The 16,454-nt window shown below is 45.4% G+C and overlaps 1 protein-coding gene across 2 annotated transcripts in view; it reads right to left on the reverse strand.

Moving 5' to 3' along the window:
• Positions 1 to 2,287: 2,287 nt before the first annotated feature.
• The window catches only part of LOC311145193 (oxysterol-binding protein 2-like), an 82,585-nt gene continuing 68,418 nt past the window's right edge, over positions 2,288 to 16,454 (reverse strand). For both annotated transcript variants that reach the window (XM_084181405.1, XM_084181404.1), the window contains 8 exons: positions 16,141 to 16,290; positions 15,705 to 15,950; positions 15,371 to 15,491; positions 11,136 to 11,239; positions 9,457 to 9,552; positions 9,011 to 9,195; positions 8,614 to 8,834; positions 2,288 to 2,980 (listed from right to left, as the gene is read on the reverse strand). In XM_084181405.1, coding sequence (XP_084037531.1) covers positions 2,838 to 2,980; positions 8,614 to 8,834; positions 9,011 to 9,195; positions 9,457 to 9,552; positions 11,136 to 11,239; positions 15,371 to 15,491; positions 15,705 to 15,950; positions 16,141 to 16,290 — 1,266 coding nt within the window. In that variant the 3' untranslated portion in view covers positions 2,288 to 2,837. The remainder of the gene's footprint in view (positions 2,981 to 8,613; positions 8,835 to 9,010; positions 9,196 to 9,456; positions 9,553 to 11,135; positions 11,240 to 15,370; positions 15,492 to 15,704; positions 15,951 to 16,140; positions 16,291 to 16,454) is intronic.

A 16,454-nucleotide genomic window follows, 5' to 3' on the forward strand; every position in this document is an offset into this window, starting at 1 on the left:
GATATTTGGTTCCAACCGCTGTGTCTTTGTGAGATGCGATGTGGGTGAACGGATGATCTCTGCATGTGTATTTCCCACCGTAAAGCATAGAGGAGGAGGTGTTATGGTGTGAGGCTGCTTTGCTGGTGACACTGTCTGTGATATATTTAGAATTCAAGGCACACTTAACCAGCATGGCTACCACAGCATTCTGCAGCGATACGCCATCCCATCTGGTTTGGGCTTAGCGGGACTATCATTTGTTTTTCAACAGGACAATGACCCAACACACCTCCAGGCTGTGTAAGGCCTATTTTACCAAGAAGGAGAGTGATGGAGTGCTGCATTAGATGACCTGGCCTCCACAATCCCCCAATCTCAACCAAATTGAGATGGTTTGGGATGAGTCGGACCACAGTGTCAGGAAAAGCAGCCAACAAGTGCTCAGCATATGTGGGAACTCCTTCAAGACTGTTGGAAAAGCATTCCAGGTGAAGCTGGTTGAGAGAATGCCAAGAGTGTGCAAAGCTGTCATCAAGGCAAAGGGTGGCTATTTGAAGAATCTCAAATATAAAATATAAAATATACAGTGAGGGAAAAAAGTATTTGATCCCCTGGTGATTTTGTACGTTTGCCCACTGACAAAGACATGATCAGTCTAACATTTTAATGGTAGGTTTATTTGAACAGTGAGAGACAGAATAACAACAAAAAAATACAGAAAAACGCATGTCAAAAATGTTATAAATTGATTTGCATTTTATTGAGGGAAATAAGTATTTGACCCCTCTGCAAAACATGACTTAGTACTTGGTGGCAAAACCCTTGTTGGCAATCACAGAGGTCAGACGTTTCTTGCAGTTGGCCACCAGGTTTGCACACATCTCAGGAGGGATTTTGTCCCACTCCTCTTTGCAGATCTTCTCCAAGTCATTAAGGTTTCGAGGCTGACGTTTGGCAACTCGAACCTTCAGCTCCCTCCACAGATTTTCTATGGGATTAAGGTCTGGAGACTGGCTAGGCCACTCCAGGACCTTAATGTGCTTCTTCTTGAGCCACTACTTTGTTGCCTTGGCCGTGTGTTTTGGGTCATTGTCATGCTGGAATACCCATCCACGACTAATTTTCAATGCCCTGGCTGAGGGAAGGAGGTTCTCACCCAAGATTTGATGGTACATGGCCCCATCCATCGTCCCTTTGATGCGGTGAAGTTGTCCTGTCCCCTTAGCAGAAAAACACCCCCAAAGCATAATGTTTCCACCTCCATGTTTGACGTGGGGATGGTGTTCTTGGGGTCATAGGCAGCATTCCTCCTCCTCCAAACACGGCGAGTTGAGTTGATGCCAAAGAGCTCGATTTTGGTCTCATCTGACCACAACACTTTCACCCAGTTCTCCTCTGAATCATTCTGATGTTCATTGGCAAGCTTCAGACAGGCCTGTATATGTGCTTTCTTGAGCAGGGGGACCTTGCGGGCGCTGCAGGATTTCAGTCCTTCACGGCGTAGTGTGTTACCAATTGTTTTCTTGGTGACTATGGTCCCAGCTGCCTTGAGATCATTGACAAGATCCTCCCGTGTAGTTCTGGGCTGATTCCTCACCGTTCTCATGATCATTGCAACTCCACGAGGTGAGATCTTGCATGGAGCCCCAGGCCAAGGGAGATTGACAGTTATTTTGTGTTTCTTCCATTTGCGAATAATCGCACCAACTGTTGTCACCTTCTCACCAAGCTGCTTGGCGATGGTCTTGTAGCCCATTCCAGCCTTGTGTAGGTCTACAATCTTGTCCCTGACATCCTTGGAGAGCTCTTTGGTCTTGGCCATGGTGGAGAGTTTGGAATCTGATTGATTGATTGCTTCTGTGGACAGGTGTCTTTTATACAGATAACAAGCTGAGATTAGGAGCACTCCCTTTAAGAGTGTGCTCCTAATCTCAGCTCGTTACCTGTATAAAAGACACCTGGGAGCCAGAAATCTTTCTGATTGAGAGGGGGTCAAATACTTATTTCCCTCATTAAAATGCAAATCAATTTATAACATTTTTGACATGCGTTTTTCTGGATTTTTTTGTTGTTATTCTGTCTCTCACTGTTCAAATAAACCTACCATTAAAATTATAGACTGATCATTTCTTTGTCAGTGGGCAAACGTACAAATTCAGCAGGGGATCAAATACTTTTTTCCCTCACTGTATGTTGATTTGTTTAACACTTTTTTGGTTAGTACATGATTCCATATGTGTTACTTCATAGTTTTGATGTCTTCACTATTATTCTACCATGTAGAAAATAGTAAAAATAAAGAAAAACCCTTGAATGAGTAGGTGTTCTAAAACTTTTGACCGGTAGTGTATATAAACGGTCTTTCTATAAACGTCTTTAGCGTTCTTTTTGTCTCTCTGTCTCTCCGTCCGTCCATTAGACAGGATGGACTTCATCTCATCCCAGGAGAACTGATTAGATGGGTTGCTGTTCAATCACTAAAACCCCTAGAAACAGATGTGCTGAGCAGAGCAAAGGTACATTGTGGGTAGCGTGTGTGGAGCACCTGATTCTTTTGGAAGTCTCTATGGGGCCCTTTTTCTATTGTATTCAATCTCCCCTCTCTCTCGCACACCCCCACACAGCTCAGTGTTACGTCAGGGAGGATCTAGAAAAGGCCCCTTTTCGCCCTTGACTCCGTAAAAAATATTACCTCTGTGTGTACGTTGGGAGGTACACTGTGTTGTGAATGTGTGAGACATACACACAGAGGTCCACACCCAGACCCAGACCCCTCTTCCTCCAGGGCCAGTGGCGGAGCAGTCTCCTGGGCCTGGGTGAGTCCAGTGATGGGGTAGGATGGGTGTGGTTGAGGCTTAGAAGATTTCAGAGCACATACTCCAGTCCTGACTGTCCTTAGCCTCCCAGTATCCACCCTTGTACACAAAGTTTGTCTCCCCAGTGATGGCGTTTGTCCTCTTGTGGAACCACTGTGGCTGGAAGCCCTCATACTCCCGACCTGGGGGAAGAGACACAAGTGTCACTCAGATGAAGGGCTCAGGGAGTTATTCTGTATGTTCTACTGTCACTCCCACACATTAGACACCTCTATGTCTGTTTCTCTGGCTGAAACAGTACAGACATAGTAGGGCCAAGTCAAGTCTGAATGAAAAAGGCACATAGCAGCAAGACCGGGTCATACTCTGGAACAGAGGGTACTAGGGAAAAGCAGTCAGCATGCAAACCCCATATAAAGGATGCCTTCCAGGTCATCTTTATTGCAGTCATGCTGTGCAGATTATCAGATCTAACAAAACCTAGGGACGTTTTTAACGTCTCTGGACCACATGAATATGATATAGTAATCGTCTCTTTTGACGAACATATCAAGAATGTTTCAAGGGCAGCTTTTTTCCATCTTCGTAACTTTGCAAAAATCCTAAAAGTTTTGTGCAAAGATTATGCATAAAAACGAATCCATGCTTTTGTCACTTCGAGATTAGACTACTGCAATGCTCTACTCTCCGGCTACCTGGATAAAGCACTAAATAAACTTCAGTTAGTGCTAAACACGGCTGCTAGAATCTTGACTAGAACCCCAAAATCTGAGCATATTACTCCAGTCCTAGCCTCTCTACACTGGCTTCCTGTTAAGGCTAGGGCTGATTTAAAGGTTTTACTGCTAACCTACAAAGCATTACATGGACTTGCTCCTACCTATCTCTCCGGTTTGGTCCTGCCATACATACCTACACGTACGCTACGGTCACAAGACGCAGGCCTCCTTATTGTCCCTAGAATTTCTAAGCAAACAGCTGGAGGCAGGGCTTTCTCCTATACAGCAACATTTTTATGGAATGGTCTGCTTATTCATGTGAGAGATGCAGACTCGGTCTCAACCTTTAAGTCTTTACTGAAGACTCATCTCTTCAGTAGGTCCTATGATTGAGTGTAGTCTGGCCCAGGGGTGCGAAGGTAAGCGGCAAGGCACTGGAGCGATGAACTGCCCTTGCTGTCTCTGCCTTGCCGCCTCCCGTCTCTCCACTGGGATTCTCTGCCTCTGACCCTATTACGGGGGCTGAGTCGCTGGCTTACTAGTGCTCTTCCATGCGCGTCCCTAGGATGGGTGCGTCACTTGAGTGGGTTGAGTCACTGACGTGATCTTCCTGTCCGGTTTTGCGCCCCCTCGGGCTTGTGCGGTTGAGGAGAATTTCTTGGGCTATACTCAGCCTTGTCTCAGGGTAGTAAGTTGGTGATCTGTTGATATCCCTCTAGCAGTGTGGGGGCTGTGCTTTGGCAAAGTGAGTGGGGTTATATCCTGCCTGGTTGGCCCCCCCCCCCGTCTCAGCCTCCAGTATCTATGCTGCAATAGTCTATGTGCCGGGGGGCTAGGGTCAGTCTGTTATATCTGGTATAATTATCCTGTCTTTTCTGGTGAATTTAAGTATGCTCCCTCTAATTCTCTCTCTTTCCCCCTCTCTCCCTCCCCCCCTGGAAGACCTGAGCCCTAGGACCATGCCTCAGGACTACCTGGCCTGATGACTCCTGGCTGTCCCCAGTCCACCTGGTCGTGCTGCTGCTCCAGTTTTAACTGTTCTGCCTGCCACTATGGAACCCTGACCTGTTCACCGGACGTGCTACCTTGTCCCGGACTTGCTGTTTTCGACTCTCCCTCTCGCTCTCTCCCTCTCTCGCTCTACCGCACCTGCTGTCTCGACCTCTGAATGCTCGGCTATGAAAAGCCAACTGACATTTACTCCTGAGGTACTGACCTGTTGCACCGTCTACAACCACTCTCATTATTATTTGACCTGCTGGTCATCTATGAACGTTTGAACATCTTGAAGAACAATCTGGTCTTAATGGCCATGTACTCTTATAATCTCCCCCCGGCACAGCCAGAAGGTGACTGGCCACCCCTCAGAGTCTGGTTCCTCTCTAGGTTTCTTCCTAGGTTCCTGCCTTTCTAGAGAGTTTTTCCTAGCCACTGTGCTTCTACATCTACATTGCTTGCTGTTTGGGGTTTTAGACTGGGTTTCCGTAAAAGCACTTTGTGACATCTGCTGATGTAAAAAGGGCTTTATAAATACATTTGATTTGATCTGAGATGTGCGGCGTGACTGCAAAAAAGACATCCTGGAACGCTGTCATAACCACAAAGCAGTGGCGTAAACTAAGTTAAAATATGTTTTTTTGGGTATCTTTACTTTACAATTAATATTTTTGACAAATTTTACTCCACTACATTCCTAAAAAAATATGTACTTTTTACTCCCATACATTTTCCCTGATGCCCAAAACTACTCGTTACATGTAGAATGCTCAGGCAGGACAGCAATATGGGCCAATTCACGCATTCACGCACAATATAACGACTTGTCATCCCTACTGCCTCTGATCTGGCGGACTAAACACAAACAATGTTTGTAAATTATGTCCAAGCGTTGGACTGTGCCCCTGGCTGTCTGTAAATAAATAAAAAACGAGAGAATCGTGTCATCTGGTTTGCTTATTAATATAAGGAATTTGATGTACATTTAAAACCAGATACTTTTAGACTTCTACTCAAGTAGTATTTTACTGGGTGACTTTCACTTTTACTTGAGTCATTTTCTATTAAGGTACACTAGATTACCAATAGTATGTGGACACTTGCTCGTTGAAATTCTCATTCCAAAAATCATTCATATGGAGTTGGTCCCCCCTTTGCTGCTGTAACAGCCACCACTCTTCTGGGAAGGCTTTCCACTAGATGTTGGAACATTGCTGTAGGGACTTGCTTCCATTCAGCCACAAGAACATTAGTGAGGTCGGGTACTGATGTTGGGCGATTAGGCCTGGTTCGCAGTCGGTGTTCCAATTCATCCCAGAGGTGTTCGATGGGGTTACGTCAGGGCTCTGTGCAGGCCAGTCAAGTTCTTCCACACTGACCTCGACAAACCATTTCTGTATGGACCTCGCTTTGTGCATGGGGGCATTGTCATGCTGAAACAGGAAAACGCCTTCCTCAAACTGTTGCCACTAAGTTGGAAGCACAGAATCGTCTAGAATGTCATTGTATGCTGTAGCGTTGAGATTTCCCTTCACTGTAATTAAGGGGCCTTGCCCGAACCATGAAAAACAGCCCCAGACCAATATTCCTCCTCCACCAAACTTTACAGTTGGCACTATGCATTCGGGCAGGTAGCGTTCTCCTGGCATCCCCCAAACCCAGATTCGTCCGTTGGACTGCCAGATGGTGAAGCGTGATTCATCACTACAGAGAACGCATTTCTACTGCTCCAGAGCAGTGGCGGCTCCTGAAAAAATTCTCAGGGGGGGCAATTTTTCTGATGATTTAGGTGACCTACACACATTTAAAAAAAGATATGTCCAGCAACAACATGAAGACAGGGGCAGCATATAAATCAATACCAGAAGCATTTATTGACTGATCTGGGGAGATGGATTCCAGTTTCTGTGACAGATTATAAATAATCTCTGATGCCTTTGTTATATTAGCTTTTGGTTGAATGTACACAACGGTAACAAACAATTGGGGGAACTCACGGGGCAGATAGTAAGGTCGCAGTGACACAGAAAGCAGTTCAATGTCGGGGGTACAGAGTCGCTCTCTTACCAGGATCGATTTTCCCTGTGACTGTCAGATCGCGGTCCGCTCTGACCAGGGTGAAGCCGGCCGGCTCCACTTCTCTGTCCGGGACTCTGTCATCCAGCCAAGTCTCAGTAAATGCCAGCAAACAGGCCTCCCGATATTCGTGTTGGAAGCGCAGATTCGCTGACAACTCATCCGCTTTCCCCCTCAGTGACTGGGCATTAATCAGCAAGGTGGTGGGTAAGGGAAGTTTGTTCTGCTGTATTGGATTCCGCTGCCAGCAGCGTTTTCATTATTTAGTCCGTTCGTAGCGGGTATGTACACGATCAACAAGATCAGTCCAAAACCCACCACTGGAAATCCATGGTTGGCAGAATGTTTGTAAACTAAGTGTACAAATTAAAAACATAAAATAACGCCACTAAGTGTACAAATTAAAAACATAAGATAACGCCACACTGCAGGTCGCAACAGAGACGCTGCTACCCGCTATTTTCTTAGTTACGTTCATGGTTACGTTACGTATGACGAAAGCGCGTAAGTGCAAGCCCTCAGAAACCCATAGAGATTGTATTGAAAGCTCTGAAATTTGAAAAAAATAGATTTTACATGGGAGTCTATGACAGACTTCTGGGCGATTTTCAACCTGACTGAAATCGCCCCAAAAGGGGGGGTGGCCATTTGAAGCACGACTTTAGCCTGATTGGACATTTAGTGGCAGTCAGATCAGATTAGAACACTGATAACTACTGTTGCCGTGATATAATTGATTAGAAAAAAAATCCCTTCCTTTTCCCGTTTGGCAGTGCGTCGCCCATATCGCCCTATTGAACACACCGCCCCTGCTCCAGAGTCCAATGGCGGCGAGCTTTACACCACTCCAGCCGACGTTTGGCATTGCGCATGGTGAACTTAGGCTTGTGTGTGGCTGCTCGGCCATGGAAACCCATTTCATGAAGCTCCCGACGAACAGTTCTTGTGCTGACGTTGCTTCCAGAGGCAGTTTGGAACTCGGTAGAGTGTTGCAACCGAGGACAGACGTTTTTATGCGCTACGTGCTTCAGCACTCGTGGTCCCATTCTGTGAGTTTGTGTGGCCTAACACTTCGCGGCTTAGCCGTTGTTGCTCCTAAACGTTTCCACTTCACAATAACAGCACTTACAGTTGACCGTGGCAGCTCTAGCAGGGCAGAAATTTGACAAACTGACTTGTTGGAAAGGTGGCATCCTATGACGGTGCCACGTTGAAAGTCACTGAGCTCTTCAGTAAGGCCATTCTACTGCCAATGTTTGTCTATGGAGATTGTATGGCTGTGTGCTCAATTTTATACACCTGTCAGTCAGCAACGGTGTGGCTGAAATAGTCATATCCACAATTTTGAAGGGGTGTCCACATACTTTGTATATATAGTGTATCTTTACTTTTACTTAAGTATTTCCACCACAAAGGGGAGGGTCAACACAAAAAAGATGGGGGTGGGGGAGGGTGATGCACAACAGCGGGACGCAAGGCCACCCCCACTCACCAGAGTCATCATAATCACACTCTGACCACCAACAGAGAGAGGAAAAGAGAGACGTGTCATGGGTACATCAAATACAGCCTACAATAGGTCACAGTGCTACACAGAGTGTTGGACTTTAACAACGTTACCAGGATTATAAGTGTCTGCTGTGTCCTCTCTCTACACTCTCCCCCTAGTAGCCTCCATTAGCGCTTCACTTCAATCCTAATCTGTTCTTTTCCTCTACTTGACCTGTCATTACCCCTCCATTTGCCGTGAGGCTCACTCCAGGTAATACTGTTCTTGTCATAATCATTTACATAAAGGCCAGGGGACCTGGAGGAATGATTCAAAGTTATGTGACTGAATAAATACTTTCTAGAAATCCCTCACAATCAATCCAGCCCTTCTTATGGACTGTCTGAAGTGTCCTCTCTCCCCACTTCTACACCCAGCTCCTTTTTATCAGTATGTTTCTCTGTCAACTCTCCCTTACCTTTCTCCCGCTCTCCACCCTGCCCACTCTCTCTCCCTCTCTCTCTGTGTGTCTTACCGTTGTCCAGTGCGTCTGTGGCCTCCGCCTCTCTCCTCCTCCTCACAGCTCTCTGTTTCTCCTCTAGTCTCTGTTTCTCAGAGTTGGCCTCGTCCCATCTCCCTGCTTCCATCAGCCTCTGGTCCGGTCTCAGTCGGCTGTCCGTCAGCCCCACCCCATCCTCCGGCTCATTCAACGTCAGCGCCAGCGATGAGAAGAAGTACATGTTCTCAGCGTTATCCCTGACAGAGGGAGAGAGAGGGAGAGAGAGGGAATAGGGAGGAAGTGGGGGAGAGGGGAGAGCAGTTGCTCTGTAATGTAGTATTCTTTACAAGTCAGTGTTTTTGTATGAGGTGCATCGTAGGCTTAGTGCGTGATCTGTGTTACTGTATAAACTGTTGTGCTGGACAGTGCTTACGGGAGAGGGTATTTCTTCCACAGTAGTTTGGGGGACAGGGTCTGGTAGACAGTCTTTTGCTTGCCCTCGGAGCCGCTGCCCCCTTTGCTGCTCTGGACGATCTTGGAGCTCTCGATCTTATCATCCCACGTGCCAGACAGGATGTAGTGGGCCTGCCCTCCACTGTCTGACACCACCCCCGTTACCTAGACAACACAAACACACAGATAGAGGAGAGGGGGGTGAGGAAATGTATAATTCCGTATGTAGAAAATAATACAATATCCCTCCATAGTTTATCATAAACAACTATTATGAAATAATGGTCAATTGAAAAATGATACATTTGCTTGTACTATCCAGCAGGGGGCAGCCCACAACAATGTGACAACCGAGCCTACAAACTCATCATGCCACAGTCAGGTTTCAGCCAGGGCTAATTAGAGGGTGATGGTGGTAACATGTACCTTGCGTGGGACATCCCTGGAGAAATAGCTGTAGGGGGAGAACTTCAGCTGGCACGTCTCCATGGTCCTGTGGTTGACTATCTCAATGTCCCCTGACTGCCCATCGACAGTGGGAGGGATAGAGAAGGAGAGGGAGAAGCGAGGGTAGAATGGGATGGAAGACAGAATGAAAGAGAAGGAATGGATAGTAGAGAATTGCTGGTAAGCATCAATAGCATTCATGCATATTGCATACAGAAACAACTGATGAGTCATCATCAGTTCAGAAGGATAGAAAGAACCACTAACATCTCAACATTCCACAGCTGCATCAGAACAGTATCTGTACCATAGAGATCTTATGAAATTACAGCCATATTGGTCAGGGAGAAATCCAAACCAGTCTAATTGGAATGAATGGCAGTAGAGGCATAATCCTGATTTTACTTATGCAGGAAAATAAAAATGAAGCATGTGATATATCAGAAATTGTGTTATAGAATTATTGTTAACCTAAAATTTTATATATATATAAATAGAGTTTATACAGGTTTTATACAAATGTTCTGTATACCGGTAAATAGCCTCTCAAATATATGTAAACAGATTATAAATGTCTCAATTTCTGTTTTCTTGGAAAGCTGTGAGTGCTATTGTATGATACAATGTCAGTACTTGTTGCAAGTCCTATCATCAACTGATTTCAGCCAGTGTATGGCTGTGGATTGATTGGATTGTTTGAATGGAATGCTGGCATATTGGCAGTTAATTTAAAAAATGTACGCAATCATTCCTCTAAAACTGTCTAGCTAGCTAAAACAGTGAAGATAAATTCTTCAAATTCATTATTTTACACAATATCTTATCACAGCACTGGCAAACCATGGTTGACCAACTCCCTGACCAAAATGGCTGACCTTTATTCCATCATAAGAAGGTTCATGTCCATTCTAGTATTCTAATTCCTGATTCTATGGTCTGTACATTCAGTCAGCCTCAGTGATGTAATGGGATTGTAGTATGAAGCTCTATATAAAACTGACACTAAGGTGTGCATTAGGGACTGGTAAACCAGAAGCTGTTTGTGAGTGTGCCATATTCTACCATATGCTAGAGTTTATTCCCTGGCCCCTTTCTCCCCCTTCTTCTTCCTCCTCCTCCTCCAGTGAGGGAATGGTATAGAGCAGGGTTTCCCAAACTCAGTCCTGGGGCCCTAACACCCGGGGGGGGGTGCACGTTTAGTTTTTTGCCTTAGCACTACAAAGCTGATTGAAATAACCCTCTCCTCATTGATTATTGAATCAGTGGTGTAGCGCTAGGGCAAAAACCAAAACGTGCATCCAGGGGGGGCCCCAGGGAAACTCTGGTATAGAGTACCGAGTAGTACTACAGACAGACAGACAGACAGACAGTTACAGACTATAATTGGGTCATCTCAGAGAGAGGGGAGGGCATTATTAGAGATGAAAGGGGAAGAAACCTCTAGAGACCACAGGCAGGCTTATTCATGTGCTATGTTGTTCTGTTCTGTTCCGATTTAAATCTGCCTCTACACAACACTCATTCCAGTGGCCTGGATTACATTACAAACAGCTACAGGAACACCGGAAATATACAAGAGGTAGCTAGCTGCCAGAGATAGAGAGACGGACACCTCTAACACACTGAGTAAGACCCCATGATGTAGTTAGTAGACACACCTGGTCAATCCACAGCTTGCCCACAATGATGTTGTGCACGGTGGAGGTCACCTTCCTCCACACATAGTGGTTCCCACTGGAGTGGAACTGCAGGTGAATGGCACCTGGGAAGAGGGAAGGGACAAAAAAGGAGGGAACATTGAGATATAATTGAGAGATTGAGTGGTGGGGATGAAATGCAGTCATAGAAAGAGTGACAATAAAAATGAAATCGATATCTGTGTGTTCTCTCTTAGTGTTAGTACCATGGCATTACAATGTAATGTGTTTTGGTTGATATTCTGAGGTTCTTATTTTGGTTCCTTTGTAAACAAGGTCAGTCCTACCTGCAGGGACTTGGCCTGGTAATGCAGGGGAGTAGCTGAGAAGAAGAGGATGGGACTATCACTGCACTCACACACTTAGGGCTTTATTCAATCAGATCCACTTTAGCCGACATCCGCATAGCGGTTGTTTTGACCTTGTCGGAGGTGGAACTGCGTTAGAGCTGTCAAATCCACAAGTGGCTCCCGGCATTATACCAAAAGCAGACATTGCCATTGGTTGCACAGAGTCGCATTAACAGAAATCCCATGCAGCCTTGTTTACAAGTTTGAACAATGGAATGTGAGATGTAATCTACACCTCGATTAGGATGATAGAAATCCTCATTATTTACTTTAATGATTTTTACATTTGAGCGTAATTATTTCTATAGAGCCTATTATTTCTAATGCGAGTGGGGCTTTGTGACAATGATCGCAAGAGCAGCTGCTCACCGATTTGACGGATCCAACACAGTTCCACCTTCGACAGCGCCAGAACATCCACTATGCGAGTGTCGGCTATCGTCGGTTAACGTTTGATCTGATTGAATCTAGGCCTTATACTCTGTTGTCACATATTAATGACTTTACTTACTTAAATCTCACTAGCCTCACAATAAACATACAAGATTATATTATTTATAGTTCAAATGAATAGCATGGCTTCATGTTATGGGATATGTATCAATCAAATCTGTGGGATCTATTAATCTCAGTAGAACAGCGCATCTCAGTAGAAAACAACCCTCCCTATACACCCAGAGGTTATATGTCACAGGGGTCCACATATTCATTTTCACACTGGTCTCCATCTATGGCCTAGTGAGTGAATTGGAGGAACAGGGAGGACAGATGTGGTGCTGAGGCTGCCTGGCGGTTCAGAGACCTGACCTACAGAGAGATCCCAGTGTTCCCACCTACAGAGGGGAGAACAAGTATTTGATACACTGCCGATTTTGCAGGTTTTCCTACTTAGAAAGCATGTAGAGGTCTGTAATTTTGATCATAGGTACACTTCAACTGTGAGAGACAGAATCTAAAATCCAGAAAATCACATTGTATGATTTTTAAGTAATTAATTTGCATTTTATTGCATGACATAAGTATTTGATCACCTACCAACCAGTAAGAATTCTGGCTCTCACAGACCTGTTAGTTTTTCTTGAAGAAGCTCTCAAGTTCTCCACTCATTACCTGTATTAACTGCACCTGTTTGAACTCGTTACCTGTATAAAAGACACCTGTCCACACACTCAATCAAACAGACTCCAACCTCTCCACAATGGCCAAGACCAGAGAGCTGTGTAAGGACATCAGGGATAAAATTGTAGACCTGCACAAGGCTGGGATGGGCTACAGGACAATAGGCAAGCAGCTTGGTGAGAAGGCAACAACTGTTGGTGCAATTATTAGAAAATGGAAGAAGTTCAAGATGACGGTCAATCACCCTCGGTCTGGGGCTCCATGCAAGAACTCACCTCGTGGGGCATCAATGATCATGAGGAAGGTGAGGGATCAGCCCAGAACTACACGGCAGGACCTTGTCAATGACCTGAAGAGAGCTGGGACCACAGTCTCAAAGAAAACCATTAGTAACACACTACGCCGTCATGGATTAAAATCCTGCAGCGCACGCAAGGTCCCCCTGCTCAAGCCAGCGCATGTCCAGGCCCGTCTGAAGTTTGCCAATGACCATCTGGATGATCCAGAGGAGGAATGGGAGAAGGTCATGTGGTCTGATGAGACAAAAATAGAGCTTTTTGGTCTAAACTCCACTCGCCGTGTTTGGAGGAAGAAGAAGGATGAGTACAACCCCAAGAACACCATCCCAACCGTGAAGCATGGAGGTGGAAACATCATTCTTTGGGGATGCTTTTCTGCAAAGGGGACAGGACGACTGCACCGTATTGAGGGGAGGATGGATGGGGCCATGTATCGCGAGATCTTGGCCAACAACCTCCTTCCCTCAGTAAGAGCATTGAAGATGTGTCGTGGCTGGGTCTTCCAGCATGACAACGACCCGAAACACACAGCCAGGGCAACTAAGGAGTGGCTCCGTAAGAAGCATCTCAAGGTCCTGGAGTGTCCTAGCCAGTCTCCAGACCTGAACCCAATAGAAAATCTTTGGAGCGAGCTGAAAGTCCATATTGCCCAGCGACAGCCCCGAAACCTGAAGGATCTGGAGAAGGTCTGTATGGAGGAGTGGGCCAAAATCCCTGCTGCAGTGTGTGCAAACCTGGTCAAGACCTACAGGAAACGTATGATCTCTGTAATTGCAAACAAAGGTTTCTGTACCAAATATTAAGTTCTGCTTTTCTGATGTATCAAATACTTATGTCATGCAATAAAATGCAAATTAATTACTTAAAAATCATACAATGTGATTTTCTGGATTTTTTAGATTCCGTCTCTCACAGTTGAAGTGTACCTATGATAAAAATTACAGACCTCTACATGCTTTGTAAGTAGGAAAACCTGCAAAATCGGCAGTGTATCAAATACTTGTTCTCCCCACTGTATATAAATATACAGTTGAAGTCGGAAGTTTACATAGACTTAGGTTGGAGTCATTAAAACTTGTTTTTCAACCACTCCACAAGTTTCTTGTTAACAAACTATAGTTTTGGCAAGTCGGTTAGGACATCTACTTTCTGCATGACACAAGTAATTTTTCCAACAATTGTTTACAGACAGATTATTTCACTTATAATTCACTGTATCACAATTCCAGTGGGTCAGAAATTTACATACACTAAGTTGACTGTGCCTTTAAACAGCTTGGAACATTCCAGAAAATGATGTCATGGCTTTAGAAGCTTCTGATAGGCTAATTTACATCATTTGAGTCAATTGGAGATGTACCTGTGGATGTATTTCAAGGCCTACCTTCAAACTCAGTGCCTCTTTGCTTGACATCATGGGAAAATCAAAAGAAATCAGCCAAGACCTCAGAAAACAAATTGTAGACCTCCACAAGTCTGGTTCATCCTTGGGAGCAATTTCCACATGCCTGAAGGCACCACGTTCATCTGTACAAACAATAGTACTTTTTGGAGAAATGTCCTCTGGTCTGATGAAACAAAAATAGAACTGTTTGGCCATAATGACCATTGTTATATTTGGAGGAAAAAGGGGGAGCTTGCAAGCCGAAGAACACCACCCCAACCTTGAAGTACGGGGGAGGAAGCATCATGCTGTGGGGGTGCTTTGCTGCAGGAGGGACTGGTGCACTTCACAAAATAGATGGCATAATGAGGAAGGAAAATTATGTGGATATATTGAAGCAACATCTCAAGACATCAGTCAGGAAGTTAAAGCTTGGTCGCAAATGGGTCTTCCAAATGGACAATGACCCCAAGCATACTTCCAAAGTTGTGGCAAAATGGCTTAAGGACAACAAAGTCAAGGTATTGGAGTGGCCATCACAAAGCCCTGACCTCAATCCTACTGAAAGTTTGTGGGCAGAACTGAAAAAGCATGTGCGAGCAAGGAGGCCTACAAACCTGACTCAGTTAAACCAGCTCTGTCAGGAGGAATGGGCCAAAATTCACCCAACTTATTGTGGGAAGCTTGTGGAAGGCAAGTTAAACCATTTAAAAGCAATGCTAACAAATACAAATCGAGTGTATGTAAACTTCTGACCCACTGGGAATGTGATGAAAGAAATAAAAGCTGAAATAAATCATTCTCTCTACTATTATTCTGACATTTCACAATCTTAAAATAAAGTGGTGATCCTAACTGACCTAAGACAGGACATTTTTACTAGGATTAAATGTCAGGAATTGTGAAAAACTGAGTTTAAATGTATTTGGCTAAGGTGTATGTAAACTTCCGACTTCAACTGTATACACCGTCATGAGACCTTTATTTGCATAGAGTGTGTTGACAGTGATCAGTACATGGTAAATATGTATTCAGCAAACGCACCCAGAGGCATTATGGAGAGGTATTTGCCACGGAACTTGCTGGCTATGGTGATTTCCTGCCAGAGGCTCCAGCCCCGCTGAGAAATCACATGGTGAGCTGCTGCTGGGGGGTGATGGCTCACCTACAGAGTGGGGGTGAGGGGAAAAGGTTATTTACATGTTCAAAGGAAGATCACTGCTCTAGATATAGTATGTCAATGATTGGAACTGTTGTGTATAATGGCTTGTATGTACAGCAGAGGCACTAAATGGCAGTGCCGTCTACAAATACATGGAGTATTTTTCTGTGTTTGTCTCAGCGTCATATTGTACTGTATCTCTGTCTCTGTGTGTACCTGCTCACACAGCGAGCGGTAGCCGAAGTCGTCCAGGCGGTCCAGCTCATAGGTCTCCCCCAGCAGGGGGTTGAAGGGCTTGGCTGTGCGGTGGACGGTGGTGGAGTAGGAGGACACAGAGAAGGCTGCAACCAGACACAGCTGCTCCAGGGAGCTCTCGCAGCGCGCCGCCTTGTCCAGCAGCTCATGGTACTCCAGGTCCTCTGTCAGCCGCTGCAGCATGGACAGAGGCTCGTTGAAGTTCACCTGCATGGGGGGGACAGACAAGACAGACAGACAGACAGATTGTAATGGTTACAAGAGTTGTCATTGACTTGCACATTTTGGATAAGTCCCCAATGGCACACTATTGGGATGCCACTCTCTCCACCTCTCAAACACTCACACCCAGGCTCATTCTACTACATGGACACAAGCATGCCACACACACACTCACAGGCATGGGGATCTTGGAGAGTTCCTTGCCGATGCAATTCTTCATGATGCTCCACAGGTTGAGGGAGTAGTTGGGCTTGTCTGGGATGTGGCTCCGCCTCCTTCTGAGGGGCTGCAGCTCCTTCCCAGAATCCTTACAGCTAGGAGACACCTGAGGGAGAGAGAGATAGAGAGAGAGAGAGCAATAGAGAGAGAGAGAGAGCGAGAGAGAGAGCGAGAGAGAGAGAGAGAGAGGGCGAAAGAGAGAAAGAGAGAGAGAGAGAGCGAGAGAGAGAGAAAGACAGAGAGAGAAAGAGAGAGAGAGAGAGACAGAGA

This window comes from Coregonus lavaretus, assembly GCF_964263955.1.
Source record: "Coregonus lavaretus genome assembly, chromosome: 17".
In the NCBI taxonomy this organism is placed as follows: Eukaryota; Metazoa; Chordata; class Actinopteri; order Salmoniformes; family Salmonidae; genus Coregonus; species Coregonus lavaretus.